The sequence below is a fragment of the Mugil cephalus genome, chromosome 2 (assembly GCF_022458985.1).
Source record: "Mugil cephalus isolate CIBA_MC_2020 chromosome 2, CIBA_Mcephalus_1.1, whole genome shotgun sequence".
Lineage (NCBI taxonomy): Eukaryota > Metazoa > Chordata > Actinopteri > Mugiliformes > Mugilidae > Mugil > Mugil cephalus.
In genome coordinates, this window is record NC_061771.1 from 2421244 (window position 1) to 2438576 (window position 17333).

At 41.7% G+C, this 17333-nt stretch overlaps 1 protein-coding gene across 2 annotated transcripts in view; it reads right to left on the minus strand.

The window, feature by feature from the left end:
- Positions 1 to 14208, minus strand: part of ntn1a (netrin 1a) — a 56013-nt gene extending 41805 nt beyond the window's left edge. The window contains exons 1-2 of one of the 2 annotated variants that reach the window (XM_047578267.1): positions 14059 to 14208; positions 12784 to 13840 (exon numbers count right to left, since the gene is read on the minus strand). In XM_047578267.1, the coding sequence (XP_047434223.1) occupies positions 12784 to 13807 (1024 nt within the window). In that variant the 5' untranslated portion in view covers positions 13808 to 13840; positions 14059 to 14208. Of the gene's footprint in view, positions 1 to 12783; positions 13841 to 14027 lie in introns of both variants that reach the window. The other variant, XM_047578266.1, reaches the window with a different exon arrangement.
- Between the last annotated feature and the right edge of the window lie 3125 nt (positions 14209 to 17333).

A 17333-nucleotide genomic window follows, 5' to 3' on the forward strand; every position in this document is an offset into this window, starting at 1 on the left:
TCAAGGTTACAAAGCAAGAGACAGACAAAGAGAGCAAATACGAGGCCAAGATTTCCTCCATGTGTCATACAGGTCCAGGTCTCAGCTTCAGGAAAAACAAAAAGGGGCCCCTTTTGGAAATTAATTTTTGCCAAACAATCATCTCATAACACAAATATTACCATTAATGACTCAATTTCCTTATAATTTCCTTATCGACCCCCATAATTAGGCCCATTTGTTTGCTTTGTCATCGTCCAGTGATACGGGCCCTTTGTTATTAGAAGCAGCACACGGACTCATGTGGGAATCTGACAACTTACTCAGCTGGGGGAGGGGGCCCCCACAGCTGCCGAGGAGCCCTTGCAGCACACACACACACACACACACACACACACACACACACACACACACACACACACACACACACACACATCGCACACTACCACCAGAGAGGCAGCTCTCATCCTGCAACCCTAAGACCCAGCAGCAGTGGAAGCTTTTTAAATAACACTTACGGGCAGCACGCTGAGTCAAGAGCCCTTCTCTGTCTTTATCTCTCTTCCTCTCGCTTGTGCTTGAGCTCCCTCACTTTCTCCCCATGTCTCTCTGCCTCTCTGCCTCACACACAAAGTCACCCCCCACCTCTCTCTCTCTCTTCCGTCCATCTCGGTAATGGGCGTTCAGGAGCTAAATCAGCTGAGGCCAGCACTTTCCAAGCTTCTCTCTCTCGGTTGGACAACAAGCTTAATTAATTGGCTGTATTGTCACCGCAGCAGCAGGACTAGAAGGGGAAAGGGTTAATAAGGTAGAAAATTTGTTAGAAAAAGGAGGCAATGGCATGGATTGGACAAGACATGGTCGCTTTCTTTTCTTTTCTTTGTCTTTTTCTGGAAGGCAGAACTGGAAAGCATTGTGTGTTATTGTTATTAGTATTAGATAACTGTGACAGAGAGGAAGAGAAGCGCAGAGAGAGAGGGAGAAAGTGTGGAGTCGTATCCCCCTCACCCCACTTTATGTCTTATCTGTGAGAGGTAATGAGTGATGGATTAACCCGGGATCACCCCTAGCAAATTGAGATGACCCTACAAACTTTCCCCTTAAGTACCTTCCCAGAGGTCTACATTCCACCCGGCACAACCGAGTCACGCCTGCGTGTAGTTTTACTCTCACTGTCTTGAAATGATTCATTCAGATACACTGAGGGAGAAGCCTCATTTCGGATGAGGGCCAAGCAAAGATGCAAATAAACAAATAAAGAAGTGAAGACAGAAAGATTACAAATGCAAATTAGGACAAAATTAAAGTTGTTAAGATATATGTGCAGGGATTTGATGTGCACTCAGCCGGTATTTGGCAGTGGCATCTATTATGTCCAAAAATGTGAAAATGTATCTTATCCTGCTTTTCTTGTAAATTTGTAATGACATTTGGTTTGGCATAATTCAATCCACGTTTTTTTTCGAAACAAACAACCAAAAACTGTTGTTTTTTAGCTTCTTTTCCCCTTTAGCTCAAATAATAGCACAAACACAGTTTCACATTTTCAATAACTGAAAACTGAAAACTGGCACTCTTAATTAGACATCCTGCACAACAGATTGCCTTCACAGAGACCTGCTCTAAACTTTATTGTAAATCTGTCTACTTTGTGCTGACCTCTGCTGACTGAGATCTCTTTGTGCAACGGTATCAAGCTGATGTCTATTTTCCGGCTTGTTTGGCCCGACAGACTGCCACCCTTGAGAACAAAGATAACAATCTGATGTGTGACTCTTAGCTGCATATATTACCATCAGTTACACAAACAGATACAGGCCCAGACACACACATACAAACACAACTGTGACTTGAAGGCATCCATGACGACCAGGAGCTACAAACCGCTGGTGACATGCTGCCTGCTCTGCACACACAGACGCAGAGCCTGCGCCATGACTTATATGGGAAAGACCAAAACATTGTTGATAAATTACTGTCGGCTCTTCAACAGCTCATACACAAGGAATTCCAGGGAAGGTATTTTTTTCTGGCAGTGTATGAGCGAGTCTGACGCAAAATGAAATAGTTTGACTCTGCTTGATTTGTCACAGGTGCTTTCTCTTACTGTGTCTGTGTGTGTTTTGTGTATTCAAGAAGAGAAAGACAGTGTGTGAAATAGGTGCAGAAAAGAAGAATAACACAGTTTGAGCCCGTGCATGATCAGTTCTATCCATCTAATGTAACCAAATAGTCAAATCTTTATTGACATTTACAGTGTCGGAGTTTACAACATCATTAACCACTGCAGGCGCTTGATTCCTCAGGGGCAGGTTCCAGCTGCTTGCACTTCACTCAGATGACGATAGAAATGTGTTACGGAGACAGCGGGGGGCGCTCTGATCAGTCCAACACACTGCTGTATCGAGGTGTAACTTCATCCAACCATTAATCACCTATCGCTGTAAGTGTTAAGGACCTCTGCTTTGAGCACAGCGTGCTCGCTCTCGTGCTAGGTGGTCCTGTCGGCAACTGTTGCCAAAGAAATTTTTGCCAGGACCTTGAATCAAATGCTGAGCTGCTGCTTACACAAAAGCCTCCTTCCCTTTTATTCCTCTCCCTCTCACACACACGTAAGAAAGAGTATCTGTTTTTTATTGTTGTTGTTGATGCTGTTCGAGCCCCATCAGCTAAAAAATTGGAGGAGTTGTAACAAGCAGTGCCAAGTCTTTCATTTTTAAGTGTGAACAGACTTGGGTAGTTTTGTAATGTAACAGCACATGCTGCACCGGCTCAGCTCGTTGTAATGTGTTTCTTCTACCTCGAAGAACAAGAAGTAAGGTAACATCTAAAAATCACTTTCATTAATATTGCATTAACTAATCACTGCAAACACAGTGCAGGGGTGTGACCATTTCTTTTTCTGCTTTCTGTGTTGGTACTTCCACATTATATATTTGCTTTGGCTGCAAACGCTTGCCCTACTCTCACTGTAACCTGCTGCCACACAGAGGTGCTGAGGTCATCATCCCTGATCCTTTACAGCACACCTGGCTCCGGCCTCAGGATCAGGTCTCACATACAAACACGCTCACCGTCATTTAGCTCGAAAAGGCTGCTAGTGCTTTCACATGCGCAGGACCAGGCTCTCCCTCCCCTCTCTCTCCCTCTCTCTCCCACACACACCCACACAGACACCCTCACACAGAGTTTTCCTGTACTGTTTACTGGTCCCTTTTATGACCCCGGTTAACAAGTGAGACCGCTCTGCTCTGTCTATAGTGGCAATGAATCAGGATTGAGCGTTACAGTGTTTAGAGCTGATGAGAGCATGAATGGGTGACGCTGACTTGTGCATAAACTGGTGGGCTTAAAAGGGAACTCCACTTATTTCATACATTAGTTTTATTTACAGGCCTTAGCGAGTACTCCTGGGTTTGCAAGAACAGTAAGGCCTTTTGTGGCTCCAGGGGGAAATTGAGCTGTAAGTTAAGTTAGCTGTTTGGATCTGAAGAGAACAATTCTGAAAATACAGCAGAAAATTTTTGAATGCTTGAAGAAAATTTACTAGACCCCTGCGTCTTGTTCTTCATCTCAGTATGAGTGTAGGGATCAAAGCTACATTAGGTGCAAACAGCATAACTCACCTGAATGTTTTTAAAAAAGCGGTGACTGTGACGTTGCATCGTGGGTAAAGGAGACACCAGATTTTGCTTTAAAAATGTCTGAGTTATTGGAGGCCAATAATTAATGGTGTACAGACAAATAAATAGCTGATTGCCAAAAGTGTCTATAGGGAATTCAAGACTATTTGTTTTTTTTTTACACCACGGACACTTTCCCCAGGGACTAGGAACTTTTGGAAAAACTCACTGAGTTTTGACCAGAGGGACTGGGGTCGAAATTGAGTATCACTGATTTTCTATTATTTTTTTTTTTTGTTTTGTTTTGTTTTTGCACACTCAGGTTTTATAAATATGCAGCAAGGCATACGGCTACAACAAACAATAGACCAGTTGCAAGGATCTAACAGTTTAGTTGATAGTGACACATCCAATCCCAAAGAACCTCTCAAGATTCAAGATTTGTCATCGTCAAATACTTTGTAACAATGTCACATCATTCCCAGTAATGGAGTTCTCTGTGCACGCAGCCTACTCAACTTCACAGAAGAAAAATAGAAAAAATAACAAAATGTAAATAGATCAAATATAAAAAATAAAAATAAAATGGAAACTGAATTGAAGTTATTTTCCGTGCTAGTGTGAGTGTTGTCCATACAAACTGTCCCTGAACCTGTTGATTCAAGTCCAGGTGCTCCAGAACTGCCTGACACACGACTGGAGTACAAATAGCCCCAGATGCTTGATAAATTTTTTTTTTTTTTTTAAAGTTCTGGGTTTAAAAATTACAGGTACTGACTACAATATATGAATGTTAGAAATGATATCTTTGAAGTCAGCCTTTATGTAACATAAATCAAATGCTGAGTGCAGCAAGGTCGACTGTGCGTTCTCACATTTATAGAAGCAGTGAGTCAAATTCTGCAAAAAAATGTTTGGTGTTCATTTCCAGTAAAACAGGGCAGTGGGTGTCCTCTCTGATTAGGCCGTGTCACCTCTGTGTGACAGCAGATCTTCTGTGGTGTACATGTGAGAGACACTCAGGCTGTGACTCATCGAGCTGATGAGTGAGACACTGAAGTGTCTTGTGTCTAATGTGTGAACACAGGCTGATGTTGTCTGGCGTGGCTTTTAATTACCCCTAATCATTTGCTACCCACTTGATCCAAACCTTTCCATTACACACAAATACCTCTCTCTCTGTCCCCCTCTCAATCAACCCAAACCCACACACACCCACACACACTTGAGCTGCGGTGCATGCCAAACCCACAGCACACACAGATCCTCCCTTGGCTAAGACAAGCTTTCACTACGGCATCAAGTCACCAATTAATTCATTAACAGATGTCTCCCCAGGCACTGAATGGCTGCTCACATCCTGGACAGAATTACTGTTTGCATAAACACCCACTGGCAGACAAAGAAGATTAAGAGACACACTCTAACACATCTCTTTCTTTTTTCCCCCCTTTTGCTCCTTTCTCTCTCACACACACACGCAACGTAATGTCGAGGCCTACGAAAAAAGACACATGGAAACACACAAACAGGGACACGCAAAAATATAAACTGGCAGAAAACACAGACGATGTGTCTGGGGGTGTCTGTCTGTCGCTGGGAGCAACCCGCTGAGTAGTGTGTGTGTACACAAGTGGGTGTGAAAGTGTGTGGAAGCCTTGGAGCAGCTGCCCGTGTAGTGCTCGCCTTTTGTTGAGCAGCTAGCAGAGCTGTGCAGATGTTTTGGGGCCATCATAGTCACATTTGAACATAGTTTTTGATAAATTTGTAATGCATTTAACTCTTTGCACCCAAGGCAAACAGCCTTTATTATGACTCTCTAGGTATCAGAGAGCTCGTCATCCAGTGAAATTAATGGAACAGCTGTCAATCCTCCTCCTTGCTTTTTAAAGAGATTATTTAGATTGCTGAAAGCCATTAGTAGGTATGTGCAGTATGTCTAAATTTCTCTCCTGAGAATACACTTGAAATGTGCATACTACTACATGCTTATATTGTACTGGTTCAATTTACACTATGTAAGAGGTGTGTTTGAGTGATAAGAAGAAAAGGAAAGATTTACACCAGCTGCTGATAGAGTGTGGCAAGTTGAATGGAAACATTTCAAATGTGATACACACTCACACCTAGTTTCAGTCATGGGTATAAAACTGTGATAATTCTGATCATACAACTAAACTAAATAAAGACCTGAGTTTCTGACCTGGTTGGATGTTGTGATAAAGCAGTTACAGTCCACAGTAAGTTCAAGCTCCAGTAATGGTGACAAGAGGAAGTGAGTGCAGGCCAGAAGCCAACAGAGTAATGCAATATGGCTTCCTACCAAACCGTTTCTCAAAAACAAGACAAGCTTCCATCTCTGGTATACGAGCACAGAGGCATGGCGCGCACACATGCACACAAGCACTGGCTCAAACTGCGGACTCATACTGTGAGGAGGATCTGTGTTGCATTACGTCTTGTAGCCGGAGCAATGAAACACAACCACAGCCGCAGAAATGTTCACTTTGCCCAGAGGACCTTGAAGTGAGCAACAGATACGAGAGCTGTGAAACGGATTTTTGTCCTTTCTGACAACTTAACAGATACTATGGCCCCAAGTGGTGTGACCTGAGCTTTGTCAAAGCCAGATAAATCGATGTAATGAAAATTATCTTTTTCCACTCAAGAGTAATTCCAAGCAACATGCAGAAAATTCTTTAAAACACAGCTACAGATGTATTGTGGATCTAGTTAACGGTGGAAGCATTCTTTGCGTTTCTCTTTAAGCCCAAACACACGCTCTCTCTATGCTTTACCCATAGATATTTTTTGATATAAACTACAGTAATTTCTCATCTTCAAAGGGCTGTCAGAGTGCATTATCTGTGCAAAACTGGAATTCCATCAAAATTGATCTGCTCCTTGAACAGGCCTCATGACAAGCAACAACTAGCTCCAAAATTCCAGCTCAAAAGGGCTGCTGCCAAAGCACTGACATTAATAGCTTCAAGATCTCCCATGCTCTAACATATTCAATGGAATCTACATTATTTGTAATATCCAGTGCTTCCATTTGAGGCAAAAAATGATTAGTATTAAGAATGATGTCACTCCTGGGGATCGTGTAGGCTCTGGTTGCAAAAGTAGCAGTTTTAATAAAGTCCTTTGGTTGTAATGATTTTTTTATTAAATCATCGTTATTGTTCAGTACAAATACTTTGACATATTTCTGGGCTGGAACCTCTTAATCGCACATAAATCTGAAACAGAACAAAATTAGGCCTGCAGGGTATTTCTGATCCAGGAGGTAGTTCAAGGGCAAAGAAGCGGCCTCCTGTCACGAGCCGTGGCAGTTAATCTGTTTTCAGTGTTTAGTAAGGTAAAAATCACACCTCAGCACTGTGATCTGCCCAAACAACAAAGAGGAGACATACAGAATAATAAAGCAGAACTGAAGCAACTCCTCATCTATGGATTTTTCATTGTCAGTGGCTATACTTCACACAGTGGGGTGACTGGACTCAACAGCTCTGAATACAAACCAAGGCAAAGGTGAAAGATCACACAATCAATTCTTTCAAATTCAGCTTTTAAATGCCTGCAATAAATTCTCAGTAAAATTAGCAATGAGCTACGTGACAAGAATCTAACCGATTATGGTGTGAGACTGTTCATCACATGCACGCAGACTATGGTCTCCTGAACCTACAACAAGCTTCGGAAAGATTTTCATTATTCCAGCCCTCTCATTGCATACTTTACGTGTATGTGTTTCTTCTGGCTATCTGTTTTAGTGTTTAGCCTCAGCACTTGATATACCGCACCGTCAGTACTTGCTTACAGTATGTGCTGGCATGGTGGCCATGTTTCTGTCTGCTGGAGAGATACAGCAGGTCTCAGAATCTAAAACAGATTCCGGGTGAACCAGTCGTCTGGAGCGTGCACAACTTATTTTCGCACTGGTTTACAAAACGAGCCATAAACACTGATAAGAGCTGGTGGAAAGAAGTTCTTGAAGTGAGAGAAAGGCCGTTCCCCCCTGTTTGAACTCACGGCTAAAGACCTGAAGAAAACCGCTTGCGTGCATGCATGCATGCCCAGCCGTGTGCGCACGTCAGGAGAACAGAGGAGAGCGAGGCGTTGGAGGTGAGGAATAGTAAGACAGTGCAAAGTACAAAGCTACTCTGACAGTTTATTCCCAGCTTTGTTTGCTGTGGCTGAGACAAACAAGTCATCCTGCCGGCACCTTTGAAGATGAAGGATGCCGGTTTGTAAAAGTGCACGGTGAGCTGTTTGAACATTAACCAGACCTCCAGCGCCAAAAGTGCCAAACAACTGACTCAACTGACTTAATGCATTTTAAATCGCTTCATATGGACAAACATTCAGAATGATACATATCTGACAAACATGACTAAACATCTAAACAACAGTGAGAAACAAATATCTGACAGAAAACATGCATTCATCTTCATTAGAGCGTGATGTTTGTTTTTGTAATTTCACTCAATATTCATCATCGTCCGACAGACAGAACACATCTGCCTTCAATCAAACACTGTTGGACATAAATGTGTGAGATCACGGCATTGTACTGTGGACTATCTAGGGCACAATTCATATTTCTCAATTTTCTATGCTGGATTTCGTCTTAAATAGACATGGAAAGTTGGTGTGGAGGGAAAAGAAAAATCCATTTGGATTCTGTCAGGGAAATCTCTACAAAATCCTGAATTTCTGCCGTTACTGTAGCTGGAAAAGTTTCTGCTATCACACTCTGCTGTTGTTGCTCTGGAATGATCTTAAACCTCATTAAAGCTTGGGCAGTAATCCATGAGAATAAGGAAAAATACACCACCAAACAGCAGAATTGGAGCAGCTGTTTTTAAGCATTAACGCATGTTTGCTTGAACATTTTGCACTCAGAAGACCTATTTCATGCAGGATGTTTTTCACCCACATATCACGAGGAATAAAAACCCCTAATTTAAGCTATTTTTTTCTTCTTCTACACAAGCAGTTGTGGGTTTAAAACTCAATTATTTTAATGGGAATCAAATCAGCCGTGTCAACTCTTCTTGCACAGCATAGCTGCCGTTGTCAGTTAGATGGCTCTGAACAGCACCTGGGAACATTTGAGCGTACTTTTTGCTTCCTGCGGCGTAGATTTCGATAAAGAGGGAGAAAATAAGCAGCAGATCTGTTCAAATCATCCAGATGAGATTAGCATACTATGTAATTTCCACAGGGAATGGGGAGAGGGCTTGTCTTCATCACTTTCCAAAATTCTATTTCTGTTCCTCTTACTCTTTAAACAGTAGTTACAGAGTGAATTTTCTTACAACAAACAGTTTGATAACTAGTGTCACCATAAGAAGGTAGAAGTTCATAAATGCTGATAGACTACCATCTGAGTCACTTCCAGTTATTACCTTGCTCTCAGAGTGCAACAAGCAGCGGGGACCTGTACAGCTACTGTTCCGCGGGATTCAGTTGTCCTGAGTCTGTCTGGAATAAATGCAAACTATTCTGGGCTCATTCATGGTTTTCACTGTGTAATAAAAAATTTAATGTAAATTTTTATGTACAGCAAACATTTTCCTAAAAGTACTCTGAAAGTGGATGTTATTTGAAGATAAGATAGTAAATCCCACAATACAATGTAGTTAATCTTTAAGAGTGACAGACTCATGCAAACAGATATAAATGAGATCAAAGCAGCAACACTGAACAAAAAGGCTACATCAAGCAGAGAGAATATATTCCAGTTCACTAATATGAACCACAACAGTAGTGTCGGGACTGGATTTTCTTCCAGCCACTACACCTTTTATGACTGGCACAATGAGGGTGAATGGAAAGGAACAATTTTGTTCTCCCCTGTGACTTTCTCCCTCACACACTTTCTTCACCTCTCTTGCTTTCGTACTTCTCTTTCGTTTTCATTATTATATCCTTGCCCTATCTAAGCCCCTCCCTCTGCCCCGGCTTCTCTGTGCTGTGAAGTGCCGGTCTTCTTGATCTGCATGCTTTCAAGTCGCCGTTCTAATCATTCAGAATCTAGATACTTTCTCTGTTCTTCTTTGTTTTTTTTCTTCTTTTTTTTTTGAACCAAAACATGTCAGCAAACTGTGCGAACTCAAAAACTGTAACACGGATGAAAGTTGCGTTTACAAATAATTTGCATTGAAACTATTTTTTTCACCCTGACCGCTTTTTCTCATACACTAAGCGAAACAATGTCGCCTTCCTTTGTGGGAGAGCTGACTGTGATCCGTGTGGAGGAGCTCTGAATGTAGCCTGAAGCTGACGGGAGGAGTATTCTGACAGGTGACAGTGCATCCACTCATTCGCGCTGAGTTAAACAGACACTTCCTTCTATCTTTACTGCAGTTTCACGTCTAAACAGTGGTGCAGGTTATTGAGCTCATTGCATTAGAAGCTTTCCCTTCACTGCAGAGAGTCAATAACCCAAATGGATCGAGGCGCGTGCTCAGGAGAACGACGGCTCCCTTGAAGATCTCAGTGGAAGTAATCAGGAAAGTGCACCAAGATAAAAACAGAGGCCGAGCTGGACGTTTTTTTCTTTCACTCTCTCTTTCTTTTGGCAGGAAGTGAAGATTGGGGGAATATTGGAGGAGTCAGTAGTCAACAGTTCCACTCAGACAACCAGATTCTCATTAGAGGCCACTGACAGTCCCAACTCTCGCATGTCACATGGAATACCTTGCATCAACCACACCTACGTCCATTGTTCTCTGGCCTTAAACAGGTGTGATTTTTTTCTCTTTGTTAAGATTATCCCACGCAAACACACGCACACATACACACACAAGCACATCCATATCCAAGACCAATGTTGACAAAAACCAGGATACCTGGCAGGATACCTTGCAGACAATAGAAAAGATGCAGTGAGTGACAAAGCCCCTGTGGCCCCAGTGTGAGACGTATTAATTATTTCTATAAATTATATCAGTTAAATGAAGCTGTTCATTTATAATTCAGAGATCGTGTCTTTTTTCCTCAGCAGCATATTTAAGTGCAGACCACACTGATGTTCAAACGTAATCATTTTAAAGAAAATATAACATAGCTTGATACACAAATTTTTATTTCAGCTGCCTTGATTAAGGAGTACAACTTATTGGTATTATTCAGTTGCCTGATGCTTGATTTATTGTACTAAATATGGGCATTGAGGGAAAACTATCACTTTTTTTTTTTTTTTAAATGGATCCACAAAGGTGAAATGTATATTTTTTTTCTAAATAATAAATCATTTAAAGTAATATTACTCTAATGATTGTTGGACGTGCTGGAAGATGTAGTCGCCTCCACATGACAAAAATACTTCCTTTCACACACTGTGCACAGTCCAGTATGCAGGCATTCCCACTGCACTTCTTCTGTTGATTTTAGCAGCATGTCCACATCTGCCACAGAGAATGTCTGCGAGCTTCAGAAACGAACAACACTAGCAAAACAAAGGCGCTTTTAAACAGCTGCTCTGTGTCACAGTGGCTGACATGTGCTGTGACTGTCAAACAATGTAATTGGTTTGTGTTGAATGTGTCTTTCTGTGATTGCAGGGAGTCACGCTGCGGTTTCAGTTTTAGTGTCTATCATCAAACATCTTTCTACTTTCCATTCTCTGGCTGTCCTTTGTCATCTTTCTTTCTTCCTTTCTTTCTGTACACCTCTTCAGAATGAGCTGCACAAAGACCAGATCACGGCAGCTTTCCGTTATTTGGCAAACTACATGGTTTAACACTTTTCGGTCTAATAATTAAAAAAATAAAAATACAAACAGAAAAAAACAATGCTAAAAGACTTTTGAGTTTTTGTGAAGCCAAATATAACATAGAGCCTATGAGTGGATAGTTAATACGCATCCGGGTTCAAGATTCATAGCAAGATTTCATGTGAAAGCAGCTTTTCCAAACCTGGACAGCTTTAGAGACTTCATCCAGTAATTCTGTTAATCAGTGCGAATTTCACAAATCAGTATTTCACAAGTTTCTAAAGCTTCTCTTACCCGCAGCCGGTAGATTCTGGATTATCTGCAATCTACAAGCTCTCACATCTGTGCCAGGTTGTAATAAAACACAACTACTGTAACTTTGGTCACTTTGATCTCTCAGCAGCTGATGAAACATGTTGGCTCTCAGACATAAAGAGCAGAAGCACAGATATGATCAGAGATTCTTTTTTCTTTTTTTTTTTCCCTTTCCTATAATCCTTATCATGACATATATTTAGGAGCCTTTCAGGTTGTTTTTCAGCTAGCTCGCTTTCCTCTGATATATATTTTTTAATTATTATGACATAATTGTTATATTGTTTTGATTTTTTAAAAAAAAAATAATTCTGTTAATGCAAAGCTAAAATGAAACTGAATTCCTCACGCTTACAACAACATTAAAACGGTCTTTATATAACAGCAAATTGTATTAACCAATAATAATAAATGTAATATATTTTATTTCATAGGACCTGATATTTTGACACTTCACATTTAGGTGTGGGAGATATTTATGTTTGTATTTAAATATATATATCTGCGTTCAATTACCGCTGCGGTGAGTTTCTTTTTCTTTTTCTTTTTTCCCCCCTGGATTCTTCAAATAAATTAAAAGGCATTGCTTTATAGCAGCGGTGAAGTGGAGCTATGAAATGAAATGTGGCTGTGGGTGATTAGGCACAGTGGTCCCGTTTGAGGTGGTTTAAAAAACCTCAACTGTGGCCTGCAACAAGCTAAATGGACTTTCCGAGTTCATTTTCATTTTGCGCGTGATTTAAAGCCAGTTATGTTCGTGGACCTGCGCCAGCATATTAGAAAGAAAAGAAATATGTCTTTGCTGCGGTTCTGCTTAATGTTCGCGTTTGAGTTTTATAAAATGAAGCTATAAAAATTGTCACCGATTGGTCATAAAAAAATGTAAATATCTCATTTAAAAAACATATTTATTGTTGTTAATAAGCCTGCGGATTTTTTTTTTGATTTTTTTATTTTTATTTTTTTTTTTATTTTTTTTGCTTTACCAAAATATATTCACCAATCCTTTATCTTTTGCTCTAATTATGAAATGACCACGTTCAGAACCACGCTGTCCTGCAACCATGTACCGTATCCTGTTTGTCACATAACTCGGCTCAGAATCAGACAGTGGCTCCAAGATGGAGTGGATGGACTTACCGACACACTCGTTGGCCTCCCTGGCTGTGGCTCTTTGCCACGGTCTGTCGTAGTGGAAAGGCTTGCACCTGTCGCACTCCGGCCCAGCGGTGTTGTGCTTACACTCGCACACCAGACTTCCATCGCGGTCCTTCACGCATCGAGACGCGTGTCCGTTGCATTTGCATCTCCCTCCGACTTGCAGGTCTGACACGGCGTAGAAGTACGAGTCCCGGGCCAGCTCCGAGTCGTCCTCGTTCTCGTCGCCGAAAGTGTGCAGCCGACTGAAGATGACTTTGATATCAGTTGCTGTTACCCAGTCCTGCAGCACCGGCGAGTTGTCAAAGTCGTGCGCGGATGGTCTGCCGTCCAGCGTGCTGAAGGCGATGAGCCCGCCGGTCAGAGGGTACATGTCGGTGTGGGAGTCGGTGCAGACGGCCTCCTGCTCGTTCTGCTTTGTGATAACAGCCCTGTTGGGCTTGTTGTACATCTTCCTACATTGGGTAGAGTAAAACTGAAAGGGTACCCACGTTTTACCATAGTCCATGGACTTGTAAATAACCATGGATTCGGGTCTGGGCGAGCAGAACTGCAGGCTCACATAAGTGACTTCAAACTTCTTGCCGAGGGACAGAGTCAGGGTGACGTTTTGCGGGTACTGGACGAAATTCTCGGACTGCCAGCAGGTGAGGTTGTGAGGGTTATTGAGATCTGTTAGATACGCCGGTGGGTGGTATTTCTTTGGGTCAGAGGCGTCGCAGGTGTGACAGTTCCTGGTTCTCTCGTCTCCTTTCTCTGCAGAAGTCACCACGCAGTAGCGGCTCGGCGTCTTGCCGCAGGTGCTGGACACTCTCACTTCCTTCCCGAAGGCGGAGTTGACGAAGTCCGGGATGCAGCGCCGCGGGTTGCCGTGCTCGTCGTAGCAGGGGTCCGGGGGAGAGGTCTGCGCTGCGAACAGGCTCATCCCGTAGCCGCCAAACGCGCTCCTGCACGACAGGGACACGGCGAGCAGCACAGTCAGCGCAACATCCACAGCCCTTATCATGGTAGATCTGTCGGCCCCCAAGTGTCTCTGTAGCTGGGGAAGAGAGGGGAACACAGCAAGCGTGTGGCAAGGAGAGAGAGTTAAATTCTGGTGATGACAATTAGATAGTAAAATCTGTTTTCAAACTAATCTGTTGATAGCCGCATTTACTGACATTACATGCATGCCAGCTTTTCTAAAAAACAAAACAAAACAAAAAAATATACAAAGCTGACATTACCTGAGAATAATTTAAAATAATGTTAAAATACCAGCGAAGTTAGAAGCTAAATCACAACTCCTCCTGTTTTGATGTTTGTTTCTTCCAGCCTCCTGTGTAATAACAGAGGAGCGGTGGATTTAAGAGTCGTTTGTGTCCTTATAGCAAGTCCCACTCCTCCTGCCGGTCTTTTCAAAATCTCTCTCTCTCTCTCTCTCTCTCTCTCTCTCTCTCTCTCTCTCTCTCTCTCTCTCTCTCTCTCTCTCTCTCTCCCTCCCCTCTCTCGATCTTTCACTACCCCCCCTCCTCCCTCTCTCGCGGATCGGATCTAGCTTGGCACAACTTTAGGTCAGTTCATCTTGAAGGGGATGACACCAGGCGGAACAACGACGTCCACTGGTGGCGCATCAGAAGACTGGCGTGCGTACAGGCGCAATTTAAAGAATAGCCGGGGAAATCGTGCCGGTTATTCCACATCTGATTCGATTATAAATCCATATAAGAAAACGAAGCGAGAGGCGTTTCGCACTAAAAGGGCCGTCGTGCAGTCATCAGATTATATTGTTCATTCCCAGTCGAAATTTGTTGTTTTAATTATTAAATTCAATTTAAGTTCAATTAATTAATTGGATAATACCAGAACTGTAAATAAATTCTACTATAAGACCATATGATCATGTGAAGATGAAAAGCAGAGCCTGAACTGACTATTCTATTCATTTGTGGAATTCCTTCAAAATAATATATTGTAGGTGTGGGTACCTTTAATCTTGTCTGTGGTCATCAGTCTCTGAGGAGGAGGAACTAAATGGCACGCACCAGTGTTTCTACTTAAATGTGGATCAGCTCTTGGCAAAATGAAACATCCGCAGGTTAGGTTTTACTGCACTAATTTGCAGAATGTGTCCATCCTGAATTGTCGCTTCTCTGTAAAGTCCGACAACTGCTCCACGAGACCTGTTGAATGGTGGCAGCAAAAGTAACCGCGCCATCTTGTGCTCGTAGAAGGAAGCACCCACTGCAGGCAGAGCGAGTTGTATCTTCTGTTTCTCCCAGGTGGTGGAGGCATAACACCATGTATTTACTGGAAATCTAAGTTATGCTCATTTAGTGCTAAGGGAGTGAAGGGGCCTTCTTCTGTGGACCACATTTATTTTAATTGGGGATGATCTAAGAAATAAGAACAAGGAGTGATGCAATATATTAAAGTCTGAATTACCCATTTTCACTTATTCTTTATAATACTTGAACTTTTTTCTCTTTACCAGCTTTACCTCAGTATGTTACTGGTGAGCTACAAGAAGTTTCTAATACGAGTAGGAATTACAGTTACACAAGTTTTTGTCCCTCGGGCTCTATGATCCACAACTTGGTTGTGAAGCCCTTATAATACACTATAACAAGTTTATGGTTTGCAAAATAATTGGATGGTTACAAACGAAATCAGCATGATAAATACACTATTTATGCAACAATATAAACTCAGAAACTTTGCATCTACCCAGGTCCTTCAGCAGCTACTCATACCAAGTCACAACTGTGGCACCAACAAGTACAACGTATGAGATGTCTGGATCACAAGTTTTTGATGAATGTTGATGTACACCTATCAGCTATAACATTATGACCACCTTCGTGATATTGTGTAAGTCTCCCTTGTCCCTTGACTCATCAGATAATGGACAAGGGCCTTCTGAGGGTGTCCTGTGGTGTCTGGCAGACTTAGACTGATATTGTAGAATATTTTTGGTGCTGACCTCTTTAGAATGATTCATTGATTTTTGTGAATAACTAAAGCAAGAAAAGACAAATTTTAAGTAGCCAAGATTTCCAGTTACTTTTAAACCTCTGTGATGTGGTCGTCATGTGATGTTGATGCATGCTGATTTAAACCTACTCAAAACAAAGCTGATATTTTACTGCTGCTCCTTTGCTTCTCTGTTTCAGTGGTATCGTCTATTTACTTTACACTCAATTTTCAGTTAATTAGTTACGTGCATGATAACAAACGCTTTCTAATGTACCGATCTTGCACTAAATCTTATCATGATGAAGGTCATGGCAACCAGCATTTGTTTGAAACGAAGAGAGCAACTGATTCAACAGTGCTTTCATATTGGAGACTGTGGTTTGTGGTACATTTAAATTGTATTGAAATGTACCCAAAACATGTTCTTATTATTTTGACCTTTCTTGGACTGGTTCAACATAAACTGAACATTATAACAGTCACAAAGGGAGAGTGATTGCAGGACAGGTAAACTAGAATGGATTCATTTTCTCCAGTATACGTGATAACTGTCTAATTAGGGCATACCTACACTGATCAGCCACAACATTAAAACCACTAACATGAGAAGTGAATAATATTGACCATCTTGACAATTCAGTGTTCTGCTGGAAAATTTTTGGACCTGGTATTCATTCATGTGGATGTTACCCCCACCCCTCCAGCCTGTCTATTGTCTTTTGGTCTGTTTGGGCCTGTACTTCTTGACTGTCAAATATTTTGCTGTAAATTCTGTCAGTTATTTTTTTTACTTTGTTCACCTTTGTTGAAGTTATTCAGTCGGCTGCTCAGTGCACGTTCTCCTCAATTTGACCCTGGTTTTGTTCTCCTTCCCTTTATTTCCCCTCATTGCACGTTGCTTTTCTGGTAAAGCCTTGGGTACAGGCTGTTCCTTAATGTAGGCTTGCTTCATTGCTGCAAGGTTGTGATTGGAAGATACGGGGAAAGCATGGTATCTGTGGTCTGTACCTTAAAACATATAAGTGGAAACCACAAATGCGATATGAAAAACAGTGAATCTTGTAGAGTCTTGTAATCTTTTCATCATAAAACATAATATTTCCCAAAACTATAAAAATCAAACACAGTACAATCAAACAAGACAAGATAACACCAAATAACAAATTATTTATACTGAATCTCTGTGGAGTTTTTAGATTTAGATTTCAGCAGAAGCAGTTCAGTTGTATCAAGTACTGCAAGTGTTTACTGTGTGTTTTTTTTGTGGCTTGCCACCACAGTTCCCTCACTTTAAGTAAAGGGGAATTCACAGTCAAACTAATAGATAACATGTAAACGACACGCAAAGAAGGTGTAGGAGGGAGGGGGAGGCAGGGGGAAGTGGGGTCGGCCTTTTCCCGACAGAGGGTGGATCAGGGTGAGGGTGAACAGAAAATGGGGAATATGGGTTTTACAACCTTTCTCATATTAACAGATCATTGAACACAGAAGGGGTTGCACACAGTAACTTTTTTTAAAAAAAAAAACAAGAACAGTTATTTGACTCATCTTTAGCTCATGTAATTTCTGTTGAAAGC